The sequence below is a fragment of the Neofelis nebulosa genome, chromosome 2 (genome assembly GCF_028018385.1).
Source record: "Neofelis nebulosa isolate mNeoNeb1 chromosome 2, mNeoNeb1.pri, whole genome shotgun sequence".
In the NCBI taxonomy this organism is placed as follows: Eukaryota; Metazoa; Chordata; class Mammalia; order Carnivora; family Felidae; genus Neofelis; species Neofelis nebulosa.
The window spans coordinates 18,466,112-18,488,709 of record NC_080783.1 but is presented as its reverse complement, the minus strand read 5'-3'; the positions used below and the strand labels follow the sequence as shown (position 1 = coordinate 18,488,709).

The 22,598-nt window shown below is 46.3% G+C and overlaps 2 protein-coding genes across 2 annotated transcripts; both read right to left on the bottom strand.

Annotated features, from left to right (window-relative positions):
* Positions 1-533: 533 nt before the first annotated feature.
* Positions 534-18,636, bottom strand: RESP18 (regulated endocrine specific protein 18). The gene is given in 7 exon segments (XM_058692452.1): positions 534-685; positions 2,553-2,640; positions 3,028-3,160; positions 4,169-4,229; positions 4,231-4,274; positions 6,024-6,261; positions 18,607-18,636. Coding segments are annotated over 7 exon segments (645 nt in total). The 3' UTR covers positions 534-634.
* LOC131497618 (receptor-type tyrosine-protein phosphatase-like N) lies at positions 18,321-21,852 on the bottom strand. Its single transcript, XM_058704044.1, has 5 exons — positions 21,651-21,852; positions 20,740-20,790; positions 20,461-20,565; positions 19,104-19,236; positions 18,321-18,712 (listed from the first exon to the last, which is right to left on the bottom strand). Exons 1-4 carry the CDS (start codon positions 21,766-21,768, stop codon positions 19,136-19,138), a joined length of 375 nt encoding a protein of 124 aa, XP_058560027.1. The 5' UTR covers positions 21,769-21,852; the 3' UTR covers positions 18,321-18,712; positions 19,104-19,135.
* Between the last annotated feature and the right edge of the window lie 746 nt (positions 21,853-22,598).

Genomic DNA, 22,598 nt, shown 5'->3' with positions numbered 1-22,598 from the left:
GAATATTTGAGAAGCATAAAGCTCTGCAAATAGGATATTCTGGTGTTCAGTTGGGCTGAACCTAGTTGGTCAGATTACCCACTCCCTTTTAAGATTTTCAGGTGTCAGGAGGAAACTGGCAGGAGCCATCAAAATGTTTAACGTGTGCACACTTTGGTTATAGCACTTCTCTGTTGATTCTTGGGAGCAGGGTGATTGGGAGATGGCTGGCAGGAGTGGTAATGCTGGAGATGGAGACCCTCATAAAACAGCAGGGTCCAGGCCTGTCTGACATGGAAGGGTATGCAACTAGACCACACAGTGCAGGCAGGTGTGGGTGGGGAAGGCTGCATTCCAGCTGTGGTCCCACCTCCACTTTCTCCACTTCAGGAATGGTCATTGGAGGGAAGACAAGACAGCATTCCACCAGCACCAAGGAGCTGTGCTCTTTTTCACTGCACCCTTGTTCTGGTCCACCCCTACTCTTCCACTTCAGAGGCTCTGGCCGTGTCCAGACCCCACCCGCCCTACCTCAAGACAAATCACAGAAAGAGTTTGCACAAAAGTCCACTTTAATGATCCAGATTTGGGTCATCCTAGAACTGCCCCTCTGGAGGGCAGAGGGCACTGGGGCAGAGAGGCTTCATATGAGGTCTCAATCAGCAACAAGGTTGTGGCCCACAGTGGGGGGTGGCTCAAAGAAGTCCTAAAACAAGAAGAAACAAAGGATTGGAATCAGTATGTGGGAAGGTGGCCTCTTCCTCACCTACTTTCCCTCACAAAATGCTTCAATAACAGCCTGATTTGAGTAAGCTACAATGACTCAGCCCACCCATTGTCTGTCCTTCTGGCTCCCACAAAGAGTTCTCCAGCTCTCCCATGCTTTTCCCTGGGGCTCTGGGCTGGGGAAGAATGGCAGTACCTTGTTTGCATTTACAGAAACACCATGGCAACCATCCTTTGCAAGTGGATCTGTCACCTAGCTCTGGATGCCTTGACCCAGCAACCAATCCAGACTTAGGAAGACCAGCTGCTCTCTGATGGAGTGGGGACAGGTTTCCTAGGAGAGCATGCAGGGCTGGAAGCTCCCTGTGGTGCAGGCTTCTTGCAGGCTCTCAGTTTCTATGCTTGCTCTTCTCACAGCCTATACCCCAACATCACAAGAGTGGCCTTTTGAAATCATGTATCACATTATGATTGTTTAGGGCTTCCTTAAAACTTCCCAGTTAACTTGCCACTACATTTAAAATAAAATCCATGAGTCCCTATATGGCCAGTCCTGGGCTTACTTCTCCAACCTAATCTTCTGCCACTGACTTTTCCACCTGTTCCTTTAACCTGAATGGTATACTTGCTTCAGGACATTTGTCTCTGCTCTCTGCCTGGGATGACCATCCTTTATACCTTCCTCTGGCTGCCACCTTCTTGTAATTTAGGTCTTAGTCCAAAAAAAAAAAAAAAAAGACTTTTGTTAATGTGGAGGAGTTGGACGTTGGGAACAGCCCAATTCTCACTGCAGTCCCTGAGAGGAAGGGCAGGGGATGTGCCCCTGTGAAATGTCTGGGAATCAGGAGCTCTGGGTCCAGTCTTGGCTTTGCCATGAACCTACTATGTAGCTGTGAGTAAATCCCTTGACCAGCCTGGGCCCCAATGTCTTATCTATAAAGATAGATGGGAGTGCTAGATGGGTGTTTTTAATCTGGATTCTGAAGAGTTTAAGCATCTCAAAGAGATAACCCAGAGCCTTGCCCAGGTGACTTGCCCAGGCCACAGGGTAGAGCAAGGAGGGGAAGGAGTGCTGAATGTGAAGGCCTCTGGACTACCTCTCCCATTTATCCAAAGGAGCCTTGCTATCCCTTGCTGTATGCAAAGGAGTATATGGAGGAAAAAAAAGGACTTTTTAATTGTTTTTAATTTGGCAATTTTAGGGGTGCCTGGCTGGCTTAGTCAAAAGAGCATGCGACTCGATCTCAGGTTCATGAATTTGAGCTCTGCATTGGGCATAGAACTCACTATAAATAGATAGATAGATAGATAGATAGATAAACTTGGCAATAAACTTTGCAATTTTCAATGCTTATTTTATTTTGTTTTTTAATGTTTATTTATTTTTGAGAGATGAGAAAGAGTGAGAGCACAGTGAGGGAGGGGCAGAGAGAGACACAGAGAGACAGAGGATTGATCTGAAGCAGGCTCTGTTGTGACGGCAGTGAGCCCTACATGGGGCTTGATCTTAATGAACTACGAGATCATGACCTGAGTCAAATTCAGGCCCTTAACTGACTGAGACACCCAGGTGCCCCTCAATGCCTATTTTAGACTCAATGCCTATGCACAACCTATCGATAATTTCTTCTTTAGAGGCTTCCACATCTGCCCTCCCAACCTCTCATACTGATACCCCCAGGTGTTTCTGTGAGAGAGAAGGAGGGTGGGGGTACCTTTCGATTGGGAAAGGAAAGACCTTCAGCTTATCTGTTCACACCTCAATATTCATTCCCTTCATAGCTGCCTCCCTCATTTCAACAGGTTCTTGGTGATTCCAAACTCCTGAGAAAAAGTCGATCCCTTACCTTGACAGGGTTGGTCACCTCTCGTTTCAGCGTCTTCAGATCCACTTTGGAGGTAAAACATTGATCCCTGTTCACTTTGGCCATTGGGCTCTGGGAGGGGATAAGCCAGAAATCAAGAAGAAGGCAGAAGAGGATGACAGGGCTCCAGAAGGGAAAGGGCAGGATCCAAAGTCAGGGATTTAAAATGCTTGAGAAGACACATAAGTCTTACCTTGGGGAATAGGGGTCAAAGTTTCTCCTCTTGCTTGCCCCTAGAAGAGACAGGGATGACAGATGGGAGGTAGGCCTGCTAACATCCATCTCTCCCTTTGCAGATATCACTAATGGCTAATGGAGCTGTTTTTTGTGGAGCCTAGACAAAACATCCAGATCATTCTCATAGTCCTGCCAGCAGCTCTTACCTGCAGTTTTAATATCTGTTCTCTCCCTGCTGTCTGTCTGCTAGATGTGTGGATCAACCATAGGCCTTTCATACCTTATCCCAGTGGTTTTGGTGGAAAAGGTTGCCTATCTATGCCTCAGACATGGATCTTGGGGGTAGAATCTGCTGATGTGCCCCATCTTCTGGGTCATCACACCCTGGGTGATGTCATCCTTCCAGAACAAACCTGCAGGGTGAAAGGATGTGGTGAATTGACACCTGGGACACTGACAGCTCGGAGCCTGAAGCCTGCTTTGGATTCTGTGTCTCCCTCTGTCTCTGCCCCTCCCCTGCTTGTGCTATGTCTCTCTCTCTCAAAAATAAATAAACATTAAATTTAGAAAAAAAAAAGTTGCTTAGCATAGTGCCTGGTGTGCAATAAATTTTCAACTAGGATTATATTCTGTTTGCTGGTTCATTTGATGCTATTGTGAGGATTAAAAGAGATTAGGGATGTAAAGAGTGCTTAGAAAACTCTTAGGAAGCGATTCCCAAACTTTAGTGTGCATCGGAACTTCCTTGTTAAAACACAAATTACTGTTTCCCACCCCCAGAGTTCTTGATTCAGTAGATCTGGGGTGAAGCTCAAGAATTAGCATTTCTAACAAGTTCTTTGGTGGTGCTGATGCTCCTGGTCCTGGGATGCACTTTGAGAACAGCTGCTCTAAGGCATTACACACATATTAGACATCAGCAATAGTACCAATCATATGAATTCAAGGTAGATTTCCTATCTGACCCTCCCCCATTCATTAAATTCTGCTCTAAGGAAGCATCAGCCATCTGTCTCCAAGGGACTTTCCACTCCCTTTCATTCCTCCTCTCTACTAGTCATCCATTTGCTCTGCTTCCTACTCAGAGGCTGAGGGTGTGTGTGTGTTCTGGCTGAGAACTTAAGGATTCCTGGCTATGGAAAAACTCAGATAGCACTATGGGTTGGAGCTCATCAGAAGGAGTTGGATGCTGGCTTCTTCTAGAAGCCTCTGCTGGGTTCTTCCAGGGTGATCAAGGGCAAACAGTCCACCTATCCACCCCCATTGCAGTCATACCCCCTTCTCCATGAGGTGAGCATGACAGGAAAGTTTCAAGTAGAGAAATCTGACAAAGAAAGCCCATCCACAGATCAAACAGCCCCTCACTCACCCGCTCCAATTTTCTGATCAGGCTCCAGCCTCTCTTCCCAGCCCGTACTCACTTAGGGGCACAATCTGCTGGAGTACAACTTACAAGTGCTGGAAGACTACAGAGACAAATCCCTTGGAGGGGCCAGAGCTGCCCCACTCCCACTTGGCCCTGACCATCTAAGGGCAGAATGGTGGAATCAGCAAGAGAGCTTGGCCAGAAGCTTTTTAAATCCCAGGTGAAGAAAAGCAGCTGTCTTTCACTATCACCCCTGGGTTCCCTGGTCTCTGTTCCTCTCACCAGACCCTTCTTCCTTACAAATCCTCCTTCTTTTCATTTTTCCCTCCCCCCCCCCCATCACCACCTGCCCTGTTCTTCAGCACCTGCACCTCATTCTCCCTTGATGCCATTTTCCAGGTAAGAGCTTGCAAGCAAAGCAGCCTGTGGAGGATGAACTAAGAAGACACTCAGAAAGCTACACACCTGGAATGGATAATCAGGTGATAAGTGGGGCATGGGAAGCAGGTGAGCTGCATCTCAAAGAAGGCCTGAAATCCTGGAGGGGATTAGAACGGAGGCCTGAAATCCTTAGAGGAAGGAAGTATTGGTAAGTACAGGATTTGTGTGTCTGGATCCTTGTCCAGAAAACCAGTTTGTCTAACTGCATAGGAGAAGGACAGGGTGTGGGGGAGAACAATCCCTAATGCTATAACACTTTCATTATTCCGGGTGGACGGGGTAGAGTTGGCAAAGTCCATTTTTTTTTTTTATGTAATGGAATTACCATGAGTCATTACGGACAGGCATTAAAAAGGAATTGTCCTCTGGAATCAAATGGATCCCCATACCAATTCCCTGCCTTTAGGAAGGAGTAGAACCTCCAGCAGCCTACTGAGAAAGATAAGAACTTCTTCTGGAAGGGGAGATCATTGTCTGAGGCATTGATCCCAGGACTGATAGGAAAACTGGTGACCTGGACACCCTCTGCCAGAACCCACAAAGCACCTGGCGCTGTCCGTGGTGCTGGGGGGTGGCCGAAACCTGGCTAGGAAGAGGCGTCTGAGCGGCAAAGAGGGCGAGGCATCCCTACAAGAACGTCCCCCCCGCCGCCCCCCGCCCCTCCACCACCACACACACACACACACACACACACACACACACACACACTCCTCCAGTCAACCACCACCAGGCCTCCTCCCACAGTTCTTCACGAGTCCTCCGCATTGGCCTCTAAATCCAAGAATCGGGCGGGGAAAGTTGGCGTCAGACTAGGAGTTTGCGCCCTCTTCCCCACGCTCTTGGCACTGGAATCCTCGAGTCTGCGCAGTCAGTCTCTGGCTGCTCAGACGTGAGTCAGCGCTGGTCTCCCCGAGGGCGCTGAGTGGAGGGAGAGGAAGAAGGATGGGCCTTTTCCCCTCCATTCTCTTTTACCCCAGCCTAGCCTTCTCCTTCTTATCAGAAATTAGATCGTAGACGCCAGGCTCTGAGGGCTTATGATGAATCCCTGGCTCGTTTCTCGGCTCAGCTTTCCCTCTGGAGTCAGGACGCCCGTACCCGTGGGTCCCTGCTCCTATTGTCCAGAGATCCTGCCTATCCCTCAGCTCCTGGCATCTCTCTTCCTTGGTCCCTCGGTGCGTCTTCTCCTGTACCGGCATAGGCGGGGCTTACTTCCCTCTGCCCACTTATTTTCCCGTTCTCCTTCACAATCTTCCCTGAGTTCGCTTCTCTTAGGTCCAGATCCCACATGCGGAGCCCCACCCCAGGGCTGCTTCTCTTTCTACGAGACGCTCCCACATTTGTCTCTTTTCACGTTCTCAGACACATACTTTTCCTCCTAAGTTCTTAAACTTGAGGCCCCCGACCCACTTCTCTCAGGATCGCTCTCTGGCCTGCCCTTCCCTACCCCCTCCCCCAGGTTTCCTCCTGACCGTGGCCACTAATGTCGCTGCAGCCCCCTGGGCGGCTGTTCAGCAGCACGAAGCAGAGGAGTAGCGGAAGCCCCCCAGAACCCCTAGGCCACAGTAGGTGCTGCATTCTCCCGGGATCAGCGCGTTCACTCCCCTCCTAAGTTGCAGAGAAAGTAGAGAGAGCAGCAGGAGGGGCTAAACTGGACTGTAGCTTCCCACTCGCAGCGAGGGTTGGATCTGCACAACCCTCCCTTGGCAGCTTGGCCAATCGCGGGCGGGCCCTGTCCCCTGCGGACGTGTAGCCAACTCCTCCCCTTGTTTTTTTGTGTGGTTGTTTTTTTGTTTTTGTTTTTGTTTTTTTTTTACCGCCCCCAGAACCATCCTAACTCATCCCCAGTTTCCTATATAACCACAATACCAGACATCTGTGGTAGGCTAAATAATGGTCCCTAAATATGTCCATGTCAGAGTCTCTTGGAGCCTGTGAATGTTATATGGTAAAAGGGACTTTGCAGTGTGATTAACCTTAGAAGGTGATTAACCTCAGATGAGATTATCTTTGGATTTTCCAGGTGTGCCCTGTATAATTACAAGAGTCTTTGTAAGAGAGGAGAGTCAGTAGTGGGAGATGTGACATTGGAAGAGGTTTGGATAGATGTCAGGAAGAAGCCACAAGCCAGGGAATGCAAACAGCCTTTAGAAGCTGAAAAAGGCAGGAAAATGGATTCTTCCTTTAAGACTCCCGAAGGAACACAGCCCTGCTGACATCTTGATTTTAGACTTCTGACTTCCAGACAGTGAGTTTAACAAATTTGTGTAGTTTTAAGCCACTAAGTTTGAAGTGATTTGTTATAGCAGCAATTGGATAAGAACATAACAACTAAACGTGTTTATAATTCCCTAATACTCACAGTTCTCTGGTACTTCTAGATACAACTCATTTATCAGATAAATGGTTTGTGAATATTTTCTCCAACTCTGAGCATTTCATTTTAATTTTCTTACTGTGTCTTTTGAAGAGCAAAATATTTTCATTTTGAGGAAGTACAATTTATCAATTTTATCTTTTTATGGCAAATGCTTTCTGTTTCTTAAAAATGTTTCACAACCCAAACCTACCAAGATTTTTCTCCTGTTTTCTTCACAACATTTGGTTGTACTCCTTCATCGAGTCAGTCAGAAAGCATTTCCTCTTTTGCTATTCTGTGAAAGGCTTTGTACATGATTGATATTACTTCTTCAAGCATTTGGGCCCAGAGTTTCTTTGTGAGAAAGTTTTATTACAATTTAATTTCTTCAGCTATTCAAGATACCCTATTTCTTTTCATGTCTGTTTTGGAAACTTAAATTTTTCAAGAAATTTGTCCATGACATTTAAGTTATCACATATTATTTCCCTTTATTTTCTTTGGGTCTCATTTCCTTTATTTTTCGAACTTCCTGAGTTGATAGTTTATCATTGATTTACATGTTTTCTTTTTTTTAATTTTTAAAAATGTTTTATTTACTTTTGAGACAGAGAGAGACAGAGCATGAGCAGGGGAAGGGCAGAGAGAGGGAGCGAGACACAGAATTTGAAGCGGGCTCCAGGCTCTCAGCTGTCAGCACAGTGGCCAGCGGCGGGGCTTGAACTCATGAACCAGGAGATCATGACCTGAGCGGAAGTCGCACGCTCAACCGACTGAGCCACCCAGGTGCCCCACATGTTTTCTTCTTCACAGTAAATGCATGTACAGCTACACATTTCCCTCTAAGCATGACTTTTTTTGTGTTTTAATTATCAAGTGGTTAATATTTTCTAATTTTTCTTGTAACTTCTTAGACCCATGGATCATTTGGAAGGATGTTGCAATCAGGGACTTTTTAGGTTTTTTTTCTTTATTTATATTTTATTTATTTTTTTATTATTTTTTTTTAATGTTCACATATTTTTGAGGAAGAGAGAGAGAGACAGACAGAATGTGAGCAGGGGAGGGGCAGAGAGAGGGAGACAGAGCTGTCACAGCTGCAACAGCTGTGTGTTGTCAGCACAGAGTCTGATGCCGGGCTTGAACTCGCAAACCATGAGATCATGACCTGAGCCGAAGTCTGTCGTCCAACTGACTGAGCCACCCAGGCTCCCCTGTCATTATATTTAAAGTATATGTCTTATAAACAAGATATAGTTTGATTCTGTTTTGTTTTGTTGTGTTTGTAAATCCAGACTGGCAATCTCCACCTTTTGATTGGATTGTTTAATAGTTCCTTACATTTAATGTAATTATTGATATGTTTGGGATTAGTTCTGCTACCTTGTTATTTGTTTTTTATTTGTCTTACCCATTTTCCATTGTTTCTCCTCTCCTTTCTTTTGAAATAATCAAGTAATTTTTAGTATTCAACTTTATTGACTTTTTAGCTATTCATCTTTATATTGTATTGTTTTTTAAAGTTTATTTATTTATTTTGAGAGAGAGAGAAAGAGAGTGAGCAGGGGAGGGGCAGAGAGAAAGGGAGAGAGAAACCCAAGCAGGCTCTGCACTGTCAGCACAGAGCCTGAAGTGTGGCTTGAACTCATGAACTATGAGAAGCCTAGTTAAGGCGGGAGGATTTTAGTTCTGTTCTTAATCCTAGGCTGTATCCCTTAGTGCTGTGACATTGTGCTTACACCTAGAATTTGGTCCTTTTGGGATTTTACTGAAAACCCCAAGGCGTTTACCAAGACCTTCTAATTTCATGGGTCCTGAACCCCACATTTGGTCTCCTTAACACACTGTGGCAGCTTCCAAAATCCCTGCTCAGATATTTGACTTTTCCACTAGATTCCTTGAAATCTCTTCCTGAACATGTGCCATTTAAAAGGTAGCTAAGGGGGCGCCTGGGTGGCTCAGTTGGTTAAGCGGCCGACTTCGGCTCAGGTCATGATCTTGCGGTCCGTGAGTTCGAGCCCCGCGTCAGGCTCTGTGCTGACAGCTCAGAGCCTGGAGCCTGCTTCAGATTCTGTGTCTCCCTCTCTCTGACCCTCCCCTGTTCATGCTCTGTCTCACTGTCTCAAAAATAAATAAACGTTAAAAAAAAATTTTAAAGGTAGCTAAGTATTTGAAGGAAATTTGTATGTGGATTTTGGGGTTCACCTCTCTGTAGCTCACTCAGTTCTCAGATTTCTTCCTCGTTTCCAGCTGCTCTGTCATTTCTGTGTTCCAGCCTGTGTTTTAGAGGCCCGTCAGACTGCCACTTTCCTGCCCATGCTCTATTTCCCTATGTGCTGTAGGGAAACATGAAGTGTCCTTAGGAGGAAAGCCTGTTAAATGTGGGACTCACCTGTGGACTCTGTTTTTTTCAAGGATTATATTCCCTCTAGTTTTTCTTGCTTTTGGTTGGTCTCCATGCTTTCAAACGCTTATTTTTATATTTCGTCTTGAGTACATATGTTCAATGTTAGAGACTAACACAAACTATTTTGTCATACCAGGAGCTGGAAGTTTATGTGGTTATCACGGACTTGGGTTATACATGATATTTGAAAATTATTTACAGAAATAATTTGAGGCCTAAGAGCAAATGAGTATGAATCTGCTTTGAGAAATATAATGCTGTAGGAAAACAGAACATACTGGTCTTTGGGTGGGTTGAACAGAGGTCACTCAGCTTTCCTCCCTTCTAAGATTTCAAACTACCAGGGAAATTGGAGGGGGCCTTAATGCTGGGAGTAGTAACCTCAGAAAACAAAGCAGGTTCTCAGGCCTATTGGACCTGGAGTTCAAAGGAGGAAGTTCCTTTCCCAAGGGGAAAATAACCACCAGAAAGGGTGGTGGGTGGGTGAGGAATGACTGCAGTTCAGCTGTGGTTCTACTCTACCTTGCAGTCATGTTATGAATGATGACTAGAAGGAGAAAGGAACCAAAAGCCAGGCCGCCACCCCCACCACGAATATCTTCTCTATTCTGGCCCTCCATATTTTCCTTCAGAGGCTCTGGTTGGAGCCCACAGAAAGAGTTTTGATGAAAACGCACTTTAAAAATCCCAAAACGGGTTGTCCTAGACCTGCCCTTCTAGATGCCAATGCAGGGTGTAGGGATGGGGATACCTTAATCAGCTACAAAGTTTTGCTCAGAGGAGGAAGAAGTTTAAAAAGCTCTAAAGTGGAAGGAAACATGGGATTTGCAATTTGTGTGGATATATGCTGGAGGACTCCCCCATCTACAGCATAAAACATCTCCCCCCTCCCAATAAATAATAAGCTCTAATAGTAGTCCTGATTTGGGCAAGTCCTAAGGCATAGTGACTTAGCAACTGCCTGACAGCTGGCCTCCCCTTGGGTCCAGTATCTGATCTTCTCTTCCCTCCCCTCATTTCCCCATAGCTTTAGAGTTACTCAAAGACCCTGACTTGGAGAAGAGCGGCAGATTCTTTTATGCATACTTTAGCACCATGGCAACCAGTTCTCATTGTGGGGATTAGTCATTTAGGGCTGCTGATGTCACCACAGCGACCAATCCAGACAGATGAAGCATGGTTACCATGGTGACAGGAGGCCGGAGCTGTTTCCTTGGAGACCATAAGGGTCTGGATTCTGCCTGAAGTTCAGGCTGTCTCTGGGTAGAGTACATGGCCAGCTAGAGATACTCAGCTCTATGCAATGCCCAGTCCAAGCTACCAGTGTCCCCCTGGACAAAAACAATACTTCTTAACAGGCCTGTCTTTTCCACTCTTGTCCTCTATCAATACGTTATCCAGCAGTAGTAGGGTAGTCTTTTAAAATTGTACATCACATCATTCTATTCATTTCCTTAAAATCCCTAGTGATTTTCTTCTGTCCTTTGTTTTTTTTTTTTTTAAGTTTATTTATTTATTTGTGGTGGCAGGAAGGGGAGGAGGCAGAGGGACAGGGAGAAAGAGAATCCCTGAAGGCCGAGTCTGCCTTCAGCGCAGAACCCAGCTTGAGACTCAATCCCATAAACTGTGAGATTATGACCTCAGCTGAAATCAAGAGTTCAACGCTTAACCAACTGAGCCACCCAGGAGACCGTCTTTTGCCCTTTGTATAAGATCTAGACTCTTTACTACTAGCTGAAAAGCCCCAAATGGTCAGTTTTGGGTCTACTTCTCCAACTGCATTTCTTACCACTAGCTGTTCTGTTTGTTCCTCTAATGTGCTATTTTAGAACCAAAAATATCCAATAACCAAAATAAAAACTTGCTGGATGGGCTCAATAACAAATAGGAATACAGAAGAAAGTATCTGTTAACTTGAAGATGGACCAATAGAAGTGATCCAATCAGAACAACAGAGACAAAAACATTGGAGAAAAAAGTAAACAGAGCCTCAGCGACCTGTGGGACAATACTAAAAGTCTAACATTCATGTCATTGGAGTCCCAGAAGGAGAAGGGTAGTAAATTAAAAATATTTGAAGAAATAATGGCTGAAAACTTCCCAAGTTTGTCATAAGCCACAAACCTACAGATCCAATAAGTTCAATGAACTTCAAATGAAACCAGTAACCAAAGGGTTAATGGGGCAGATAAGCACAGCTGCAACCTTTTAGCCCAAATCTGCTTGTTCTCAGAATGCTGTCCACCACCACGGTTCCATAAGATGATACAAGGATATTCTGACACCATGATAACCAAGTGTTGATTTAGTTTTGCAAAGACTCAAGGTTTAACAAAGAAGCTGGCCAGAGCCAGTCAGGATTAGCGGCCACCTCTTTGAAATGAGAGAGCAAAATGAAATTAATTGTCTCGTACTTAGTAACTTCCTTTATTATTTTTCTTTTCCAAGTTTTTATTTAAATCCCAGCTAGTTAACATACAATGAATATTAGTTTAAGGTGTAGGATTTAGTGACTCATCACTTACATACAACACCCAGTGCTCATTGCAAGTGTCCTCTTTAATCCCCATCATCTATTTAAACCATCCCCCCTGCCACCTCCCCTCCAGTGACCCACAGTTTGTTCACTATAGTTAAAACTCTGTTTTCTGGTTTGCCTCTGTCTTTCTCCCCCACCCCCCCCATGTTCAACTGTTTTGTTTCTTAAATTCCATATATGAGTTAAATCATATGGTATTTATCTTTCTCTGACTTATTTCACTTTGTACAATATTCTCTAACTTCCTTTATTTTTGAGTCATGAAGCTTCTCTCTCCTTTACCCAGACCCCTTTCCACTTGCCTTTAAAAATCCCTGACCCTTGGGGCACCTGAGTGGCTCAGTTGGTCAAAAGTCTGACTTCAGCTCGGGTCATGGTCTTGCAGTCTGTGAGTTTGAGCCCCACATCAGGCTATGTGCTGACAGCTCAGATCCTGGAGTCTGCTTCGGATTCGTGTCTTCCTCTCTCTCTGCCCCTCCCACACTCACACTCTGTCTCTCTCTCTGTCAAAAATAAAATTTAAAAACATAAAAAAAAATTTTTTTTTAAATCCCTGATCCTTCCCCTCTGAGGAGGCAAATTTGAGTATGCCCTTTCATCTCTTAATTTGGCTGCCTCTTGAATAAACCCTTTCCTTGCTATAAACTTGATGTCTCAGTGATTGGCCTTTACCTGCATCAGGCAGATGAACTGGAGTTTGTTTACACAAACAAGATAAGCTTGAAAAAATCCATGCCTTGACACATCATAATCAAACTTCTAAAAACTAAAAACAAAGACAAAATCTGGAAAACAGCCAGAGAAAAACAACTCATCGCTTATAGGAGAACAATAATCCAAATGATTGTGGATTTTTCATTATGATCTATGGGGGACAGAAGGAAATGGAATAACATTTTAAAAGTAGTGAAAGAAAAGAGCTGTCAACCCAGTATTCTATACCAAGCAAAATATACTTCAGGAATGAAGGTGAAACAAAGATGGAGAAAAACTAATTTGTAGCCAGCAGACCTGCTCTAAAGAATTGCTAAAGGAAATTCTTCAGATAAAAAGGAAATGATTTCAGAAGGAAATCCAGAACATCAAGAATGGAGACAGTAATCGAAATGGGAACTATCTGGGTAAATATATTCTTCTCCTTTTGAATTACTTGCAATATGTTTGATGGTTCAAAGCAAAAGTTATTAACAGTGTCTGATAGAGTTTCAAATGTATGTAGATGTAACTGATTCTAATCGACAGCTGCAACATAAAAGCCAGAGAGGGAAGGAACATATGCTAGTAAGATCTCTGCATTTGGCTCAAAATGGTAAGATCATAAGCAGACTGTGAAAAGTTAAATGTGTATAGTCAGATCCTTAGAGCAACCACTTGAAAAGTATAGAAAGATAATGAAAAATACAATTGTTAAATTAAAATAGAATATTGAAAAGTGTTTCAATAACCCCAAATAAGGAAGGAAAGAATGCACACAATTATGGAGGCTGAGAAATCCCATGGTTTGCTGTCTGCAAGCAGAGAACCAGGAAAGCTGGTGGTGTAATTTAGTTTGAGTCCCAAGACTTGAGAACCAGGTGAGCTGATGATATGCGTTCCAATCTGAGTCCTGATGTCCAGGGGCAGGAGAAGACATATGTCCCAGCTCAAGCAGAGAGCAGAGTCACCCTCCCTCCACCTTTTTGTTCTGTTTGGGTCCTCCATAGATTGGATGATGCCCACCCACGTTAATGAGGGCATCTTCTTTGCTCAATCTACTAATTCAAATGCTGTTCTCTTTCAGAGACATCCTCATAGACGCACTCAGATATAATGTTTTACCATCTATCTAAGAACCCCTTTGCCAGTCAAATTGACACAAAAAATTAACCATCACAATGGGCAACTGGGAATGAACCCTGTTGGGGACCCCTGAGGATCTGTGTAGAACTTGTCTCAGATTTACCCCACCAGGGATGGATCTGCAGGAATATATATCTACTAAACTCAATCCTTAACTGCCTCTGGGAGTGTTAATTCCCAGACATCTCAGAGTTGTCTTGAGCACAGGTAGGCAAGTTTCTCTAGCATTCCAGAATACCCACAGGACAAGAAGTAGAGTCTCAGCTTGAGGAGGGAAGCTGTCAGCTTGTATAGATACTGTCTACCTGCAGTTCACAGATGAACTCAGAGATGGGGCAGGGGATATGAAGCAGGGAATCTGCATGGTGTGCTACACAGGTGTTCAATAAATATCTATTGCATGAATATGTTATATGTATGTCTTACTTTCCTGAGCTTCAGTTGCCTTGAGGCAGGAATCATGAATTGTGGTGGCCAGACACAGTGAATGTATGATGAGGAAAAGTAGGGTAGGTGATAGGGGTCAATCTAGCTAATAAAAACTAGGTATAGGGGTGCCTGGCTATCTCAGTTGGTTAAGCATCTGACTTCAGCTCAGGTCATGATCTCAGAGTTTGTGGGTTCGAGCCCCGCATCGGGCTTTGTGCTAACAGCATGCAGCCTGCTTGGCATTATCTCTCTTTCTCTCGGCCCCTCCCCTGATCATGTTCTCTCTCTTTCACTCTCAAAATAAATAAAGTAAAAAAAAACTAGGCATAGATAAATATGTTGAGTATTATGTTTAGTTATGTCCTTAAATGCACAGATGCAGGAGATAGGACATGCATTGGAAGTATGAGTAAGCCTGTATTGCCAGAGGAGGGTGTCTTAGTTTCCCTGGGTTCTATAAGTAAGCAGGTCCTATGGTCTGAATGTTTGTGTGCCCCCAAAATTAATATGTTGAAATCCTAACCCTCAAGGTGATAAGAAAGTATTTGGAAGTGGGGCCTTTGTGAAGTGATTAGGTCTTAAGGATGGACCTCTCATGAATGGGATTAGTACCCTTATAAAAGAAATCCCAGACAGATCTGTCCCTCTTCCACCATGTGAGTACACAGTGAAAGACATTGTGAACCAGGAAGCAGGTCTTCACCAGACACCGATTCTGCCAGCACCTCATTGGCTTCCCAGCCTCTAGAACTGTGAGAGGGGCACCTGGATGGCTCAGTCGGTTGAGCATCCAACTTTGGCTCAGGTCACGATCTCACGCTTCATGAGTTTGAGCCTTTCATCGGGCTCTCTGCTATGATGAGAGAGAGAGAGAGAGACAAGTTAAATGTATATACTCAGATCCCCAGAGCAATCACTTAAAAATTACAGAAAGATAATAAAAAACACAATTGTTACATTAAAATAGAATACTGGAAAGTGTTTCAATAACCCCAAATAAGGATGGAAAGGATGCACACAATATGAAGGCTAAGAAATACCTAACATTCCAGAGGTATTTTTGAAACCTTAACCCTCAAGGGCTTAAGGAAAAGAAAGAAAGAAAGAAAGAAAGAAAGAAAGAAAGAAAGAAAGAAAGAAAGAAAGAAAGTTCATTTATTACATTATTTATAAACATTAAAAATTAAATTTAAACATTTAAAAAATTAAAACTGTGAGAAATGAATTTCTGTTGTTGATAAACCACACAGTTTACAGTATTTTGTTACAGCAGCCTGAACACACTAAGACAGTAGGATTGGCACCTTCCCCTGTGTTCCCATTTGTGAGGATCAAATGAGCTAGGCGCTGTGAGAAATACAAAGCTTGAGGCATGAGATGTCTGGAGTTCGGTTGGATTGAGCGACAGTGGCCGGTCCCCCTCTCCCCAGGGCAAAGTGACCACACGGTATCAGAGCGTTAAATGTGCAAAGCATTTAGTCACAGAATTCTGTGTGGGTTCTTGGGTTTGGGGCTGGTGTAACTGCTCTGTAGGGGACCCCAATGCTCAGATGGTGCCATGAACCTCAAAGGCAGACCAAGGTCCCAGGCCTTGCAGACCCAAGGTCTGGAAGGAAGATTTTCCTTCCATGAATGGAAGATACATTTGAAGATACATTTGATACACCAAGAAGATACATTTGAAGGCTGCGGGTGGGGATGGCTGATCCTCCAGCTGTGAGTCCATCTGCCTTAGAAGTAATCCGTAGGGGGAGGAAGGGATCAGAACCCATGCACTGGGTGCAACCAGGGCTGTGTTCTCTGAACCCCACACCCCAACTTTTCCTGTGTTCCGATCCTAGCTCTCTCACCTCAGAGACTCCTGTCAGGTCCAAACCCTCCCCATCCTGCCTCCAGACAAGTCTGTAGGAAGAGTTTGCTTGAAAATCAGCTTTAATGATCCAGATCCAAATTTGGGTCAGCCTGAAAATGCCCTTCTTCTTCTTCTTCTTTTTTTATTTTTTATTTTATTTTATTTTTAAATGTTTTTATTTATTTTTTAGAGAGAGCGAGAGAGAGACTGAGCATGAGCAGGAGAGGGGCAGAGAGAAAGGGAGACACAGAATCCGAAGCAGGCTCCAGGCTCTGAGCTGTCAGCAGAGAGCCCAGTGCAGGGCTTGAACTCACAAACCGTGAGATTATGACCTGAGCCGAAGTCAGATGCTTAACCAACTGAGCCATCCAGGTGCCCCCCCCCCCTTTTTTTTTTAAGTTTATTTATTTTGAGAGAGAGAGAGACAGCATGAGCAGGGCAGGGGCAGAGAGAAAGGGAGAGAGAGAATCCCAAGCAGTCTCCACACTGTCAGCACAGAGCCCCACATGGGGCTCAAACCCACGAACCATGAGATCATGGCCTGAGCTGAAACCAAGAGTCAGGGGCTTAACTGACTGAGCCGCCCAGGTGCCCCCTGAAATTGCCCTTCTTGAGAGCACCAGGAAGGTGTGGGGGATGGAAGGTTTCCCCCTCAGGTCTTAATCAGCTGCGAGGTTGTGACTTGTGACTCAGACTAGGGAATAGCTCAAAGACATCCTAAAATGGGAAGAAACAAGGAATTTTTAATGAATACACTGACTTCCGTCCCCATCCCTCCCCACCAAATTCAGAGCAAGTCTCCATAGCAGTCTTAATGTGAATAAGCCTTGAGACAAGGGACTCAGGCACTGTCAGACTACAGGCCTTTCCCTGGTCCCTATCTCTAATTCTATCTCCTTCAAGGGATTTTCCATTAGACACAGGGCTGGTTGGTCCCCTGAGCCTGAAGGAGAATGGCAGTTCCTTGTTTGCACACTTGATAGAACCATGGCAACCAGTCCCCATCACAGGGTCAGTCACAGGACCAGTGATGTGGTCCAGCAACCAATCCAAGCTAAGGAGGCCTGGCTGCCATGGTGACAGAGATGGGGACCAGTTTTTTTGAAAGGGGTAAAAGGCTAGAGCACTTCTGAGGTGCAGGCTGCCTCTGGATGGAGTCCAGCTAAGAGGTTCCCAGCAACGCTGCCCTGATCTTCGTCTAAGGTACCACCAGATCCCACCTGGACAACTCAGTAGCCCCAGACAGTTCTACTTGGTTCTACTCTTGTCCATTTTATAATCCATTTTCCAGCAGCGTCACTATGTCTTTATAGAATGTTAATCATATCGCCTTTCTCTTGCTGATGATTTCCCACTACACTTTGAACAAAACCCAAACCCGTCTATAGACCTGAGTAGTCCTGGGTCTATTCTGCTGCCATAAGCCTTTCTGTTTGTTCTCCTAAGGAGCCCTGCAATCTCACCTGAGGGCAGTTGTATTTGTAATTCTCTCTGCCTTGGGGATTCTTCCTCCAGATCTTCCCCCGGCTGCTTCCAGGATGTCTTTTAGGTCAAAGTTCTAATGTCACCTCCTCGGAGTATCCTCAGTGTGGAGAAGTCTCATGTGTCAAGCAGCCCAATCTCTATGGGGGCCCCGGAGAGGAAGGGTGGGGCTGCGGTGGGGGAAGGTTGGTGGGGGGACCTGGTCTGGCCCTGCTCTATGCCTGCCCACTCAGTTTCTCAGCTGTAAAGATGGATGGATAACTAAGAGGTGGGCAGTTTTCTACCTGGGCTCCAGAGAGCTCAAGGGTCCAAGGGGATGCCCGAGAACCTTCCCAGGTGACTTCCTCCACACCACTGAGAAGAGCAAGGGGGAGGCTGAATGTGAGGCGCTCTGGGTACTCCTCTCCCATTTAAGGATCTTCATATCTATGTTTATATGTGTATGTATAAATGTGTGTGTGTGTGTGTGTGTGTGTGTGTGTGTGTGTATACCGAAAGAGAGAGAGAGGGAGAAATGTATACAGATATACGGCTATGGATGGATGGGCAAGGTGAGGATTTAGAGTAATGTCATACGCAAGATTTTCTTAGAAAACCAGGGAGCCCATATATATTTTTTAAGTTGTGAAACCTCTCAAGTAGATTTCTGCAGGCCCTTCAAGCTCTGTGACTGTGCTTGATCTTACAAAGCAAGAGTCCACTGCAGGCCCCCAGCCCCTTGCAATCCCTAGTTGCTGAAATCGGAGAAAAGCTGTCTGTGAGAGAGAAAGTGGGGGCGCCCTCCAGTGGGCAAAGGGAGAATTTCCCCTCAATCCAGCAACCGCTGGCATTTTTCATATATTGTCTTTGATCCACACAGCAACACCAGAAGGGTCGTCTTTATTACCATTCCCATTTTACAGATGTGGAAGAAGGGACTTGAAGAGCCTAGGTAATGTGTCCAAGGTCACGGCTGGGCAGTGGCAGGGTGAAGATTGGGCTGGCTCTGTTCTTTTCCATCCTCCAGGCCCTCTCTTCCAGAAGGTTCTCCATCAGTCTCAGTGAAATCATCCCTTATCAACAAATGTCTATCCCCTCCTTCACCCTGTCACCCTCTGTAAACAGGCCCTTGGTGGGCTCAGCATTCCTGGACAAGGGCAGGCCCTCACCTGCAGTGGGGCCTTGCTGTGGTTGGTCATCTCTTGCTTGGTTCAAGACCTCCAAAACCATTCTAGAGTTCAAGCATTGTTCCTTGTTCACCTTGGTCACTGGGCTCTGAGGGGAAGGAAAACAGGAGTCAAGGGTGAAGAGAAAATGGCAAAAAGGCCCAGAGGAAAAGAGATGATATCCAAATGAAGAATTTCAAAATCCCCGAGGGACTCTCACCTTAGGGAACAACAGTTAGAGTTTCCCTTTGCACCTGTCTCTAGAAGGCGAAGACCAAGCCAGGGATAACACATAGTAGCCATGCGTCCCAATTCCCTCCCTTTGTGGACATCACCAAGGTATCATGGGATTGCTTCTGGCTGAAACCAGACAGGCGCTCTCTTCATTCTACTCGCTGGACTTCTGATAGCTCCTACTGGCATCCCTGACACTCCTTCCCTTCCCAGTTGCTCTGTCTACCAGACACGTGCAGTGTGGACAGACCACAGGCCTCACACACCTCAGCATGGTGGTTTTGGTGGGAAAGGCTGTCTACCCATCCCTCATGTAGGTCTCTGAGGCGTGGAGCCTGGGCATGTGCTCCATCTTCTGGGTCTTTACATCTTGAGTGACATCATCTTTCCAGAACAGTCCTGCAGAAAGAAAGGGAGGAGCGTGAGTTGACATTTGGGACAGTTGGATTGGCCTACCCCGGAAACCAGAGAGCGATTGGAATTTCTGCTTTCCGTAAAGTACGTAAGGGCCACGGGGCACTGGAGGGATCCAGAGACGGTCTGGGGTACAAGGCTTTGCCTTCTGCTCACCTCGGCACTAGAATCCCTGCTCTTAGTGGTTCTGTGACCCTTAACTTAACTTAATTAACTGGGAACTTAATTAAATTGGCCAAGCTTCAGTTTTCTCATCCATGAAATGATGAACCATTGTTGAGAGAATTACAGGAAGTAATCCATGTAAGTTTCTTAGCACAGTGCTTGGTGAGCGATAAGTAGCCAAATGTGAATTTAACAATCGTGCTGTTATGAGGACCAAATGGAAGTGGAGGACATACGCAGTGTTTCTAAAACTCTAAGGCATTGCTCGCACATCATACACTATGATCATTAATAGCAGTAATTCGAACTCCAAGGAGATCTCCCTTCTGAACCCTGCAATCATGAAACCCTGCTTTCAAGGAGGATCCGAAACGTTTCCCCAAGGAATCCCCTCCCATTCTGCACCCCCATCTGTCATGCTTCTATTTGCCGTACACTCTGAGCTGTCTACTCCCCCAATTCAAAATCTGGAATATGTGTACGGGAGGGAGAGGTTCTGACTGGGGACCCCATGATTCCTGGCCTTGAGCACTCGGATAGTACAGGGCAGGGGGGCATAGGGCTAGTCCCAAGGAGATGGATGTTGAACTCTTCCAGGGACTTCTCAATCCCTCTACTGTGCTCCTCTAAAGAAGGTAAGTGAGGGGTGCCTGGGTGGCTCAGTCAGTTGAGTGTCTGACTTTGGCTCAGGTCATGATCTTACGGTTTGGTTTGTGAGTTCGAGCCCAACATTGGTGGGACAGGACCCGATGCACCGACATCTGTCAGCACAGAGCCCACTTCAGATCCTCTGTCTCTCCCCACCCCCACCTCCCCACTTGCGCATGCTCTCTCTCAAAAATAACAAATATTTTTTAAAAATGAAGAAAAGACAAGTGACAACAGCTTCCCCACCACCCATCTTGCTCAGGGTCTGAGCAGGTGAGGCTCCAGAGGTGAGGATGAAGAGAAAAGTTCAGGCAGAGAAATCTGTGGAAGGAGCTTTTAATGTCAAGGTGGGGATCCCACAGCCCAGCCTCTCTCTTCCAGCTCTTCTGGTCTCACCTTGAGGCATGAGCCACTGAAGCACATCTTGCCAGTATCGGAAGACCAGCTTGACGACTCCTTGCCGGGACCTGGGTGGCTGCATGCCCACCTGGGGCTGTCCCTCTAAGGGTACAGAATGGCATTAGCAGGGAGCTTGGCCGAAAGCCTTCAAGAGGGCCTGGTTGCAGAAGAGCAGTACCCTCTCCACCATCAAGCTCAGATTCCTCCCCCGCCTTCCCAGTTATCAGCTCTCCCTCCATCACACCTTTTCCTCTTTACCCTCTGGGTCTCACTCACCCTTGGCACAGACTTCCAGGTAAGAGCAGAGTCTTCGGGCAAAGAGACAGCCTGTGGATGGACAGGTGAGCAGAGCCTCAGAGGGCTACAAAACTTGAATGGACAGACAGGCGGACAGCATAGGGATGGGGGAAGAAGTTTGCTTCCTGGGTGGAGAGCTGGAAAGACTTCCAGAATCCTTGGAAGTATAAAGCCTGGGGGCTGGGTTCAGACTGTTAAGCCTTGGGATCCCAGGTTCTTATCCTGAAAGCCACAGTATACCCAGCTACACAATGTGAGGAATAACTTTTCTACCATACAGACCCCTCCTCAGTCCAGGTAGATGGGGTGGGAGTGGGGGGAAGTCCAGGAGGTGAAAGGGTTCAGGCATCTGCACAGGGCCTGACTCCCCTCCGCGCCCTTCCAGCACTCTGCAGAGCCCCAGGCCCGCGGGAAGCCCTCTGCATTGGTCTCCAAGTTCAAGGACGCGGAGGACAAGTGGAGAGGGAGGCACACGGCTGTGGGGAAGGCTAGGCGTCCTCCCGCAGATCCCCGCCCCCCCAACCTACCTCCCCAGGGAGGAGGGTAAGCCCAGGCACCTGGCTCCAGCCAGGCCTCATCCCGAGGTCAAGACTGGATGCCGTCTACCCCTCAGCGCTGGTACCTCCACCCTAGCCCTCCGCGTGCTTTTTCTCCCGTGGCTTCGTGGCCGGGATCTGTCACCTCCATTCCTCCTGCTGCACCCCTAATCTCCCCTGGGGCCCACTTCTCTTCCGTCCTACCGCCACCTTCCGATTTTTAACCGCCCCCTCCCCTCCCGTCCCCGCCCGTGCTTGCTGACTTTACCCACCCGACACGGTTCGCCCTGCTTCGTGCACCAACCGCTCCCACAGCCCCCACTTCCCAGACCTTCCCCCAGCTTTCCTCCTGACCGTGGGGACTAACGGCGTCCCAGCCCCCAGGGCAGCTGCTCAACAGCAGGAAGCAAAGCATCAGACGCATCCCCGCAGGTCCCCGGGCCCCCCGCGCCCGCCGCGCCCGCTGCTGCATGGTTGCTCTGGCGCGCCGGCTCCACCGCTCCAACCGCCGCGGCCAAGGCCAGACGCCAGCGACACCTGCGAGCGCCCCTCTCCGGCAGCTCGGCCAATGGCAGCGGCTGGTGACGAGGCCCCCAACCCCGGCTCTTCCCCGTCTTGGCTACAGAGTTCTGCTATTAACAGTTGAATATTCATGTTTTCTGCCCATTTCTTCACTGGATTATTTGTTTTTCGGGTGTGGAGTTTGGTGAGCTCTTTATAGATTTTGGATACTAGCCCTTGTCGGATATGTCATTTGCAAATATCTTTTCCCGTTGGTTGCCTTTTAGTTTTGTTGATTGTTTCCTTTGCAGTGCAGAAGCTTTTTATCTTGATGAGGTCCCAATAATTCAATTTTGCTTTTAATTCCCTTGCCTTTGGAGATGTGTCAAGTAAGAAATTGCTGCGGCTGAGGTCAGAGAGGTTTTTTCCTGCTTTCTCCTCTAGGATTTTGATAGTTTCCTGTCTCCTATTCAGGTCCTTTATCCATTTTGAGTTTATTTTTGTGAATGGTGTAAGAAAGTGGTCTAATTTCATTCTTCTGCATGTTGCTGTCCAGTTCTCCCAGCACCATTTGTTAAAGAGACTGTCTTTTTTCCATTGGATATTCTTTCCTGCTTTGTCAAAGATTGGTTGGCAATACTTTTGTGGGTCTAATTCTGGGGTTTCTATTCTATCCCATTTGTCTATGTATCTGTTTTTGTGCCAAAACCATGCTGTCTTGATGATTACAGCTTTGTAGTGGAGGCTAAAGTCTGGGATTGTGATGCCTCCTGCTTTGGTCTTCTTCAAAATTACTTTGGC

Coding starts and splice junctions, on each gene's coding strand:
- LOC131497618 (XM_058704044.1), bottom strand. CDS start 21,768: ATGCAGCAGCGGGCGCGGCGGGCGCGGGGGGCCCGGGGACCTGCGGGG. Junction 20,791..21,650: donor GGACGCCGTTAGTCCCCACG/GTCAGGAGGAAA, acceptor GTCCATCCACAG/GCTGTCTCTTTGCCCGAAGA. Junction 19,237..20,460: donor TCAGTGGCTCATGCCTCAAG/GTGAGACCAGAA, acceptor TTCTTTCTGCAG/GACTGTTCTGGAAAGATGAT.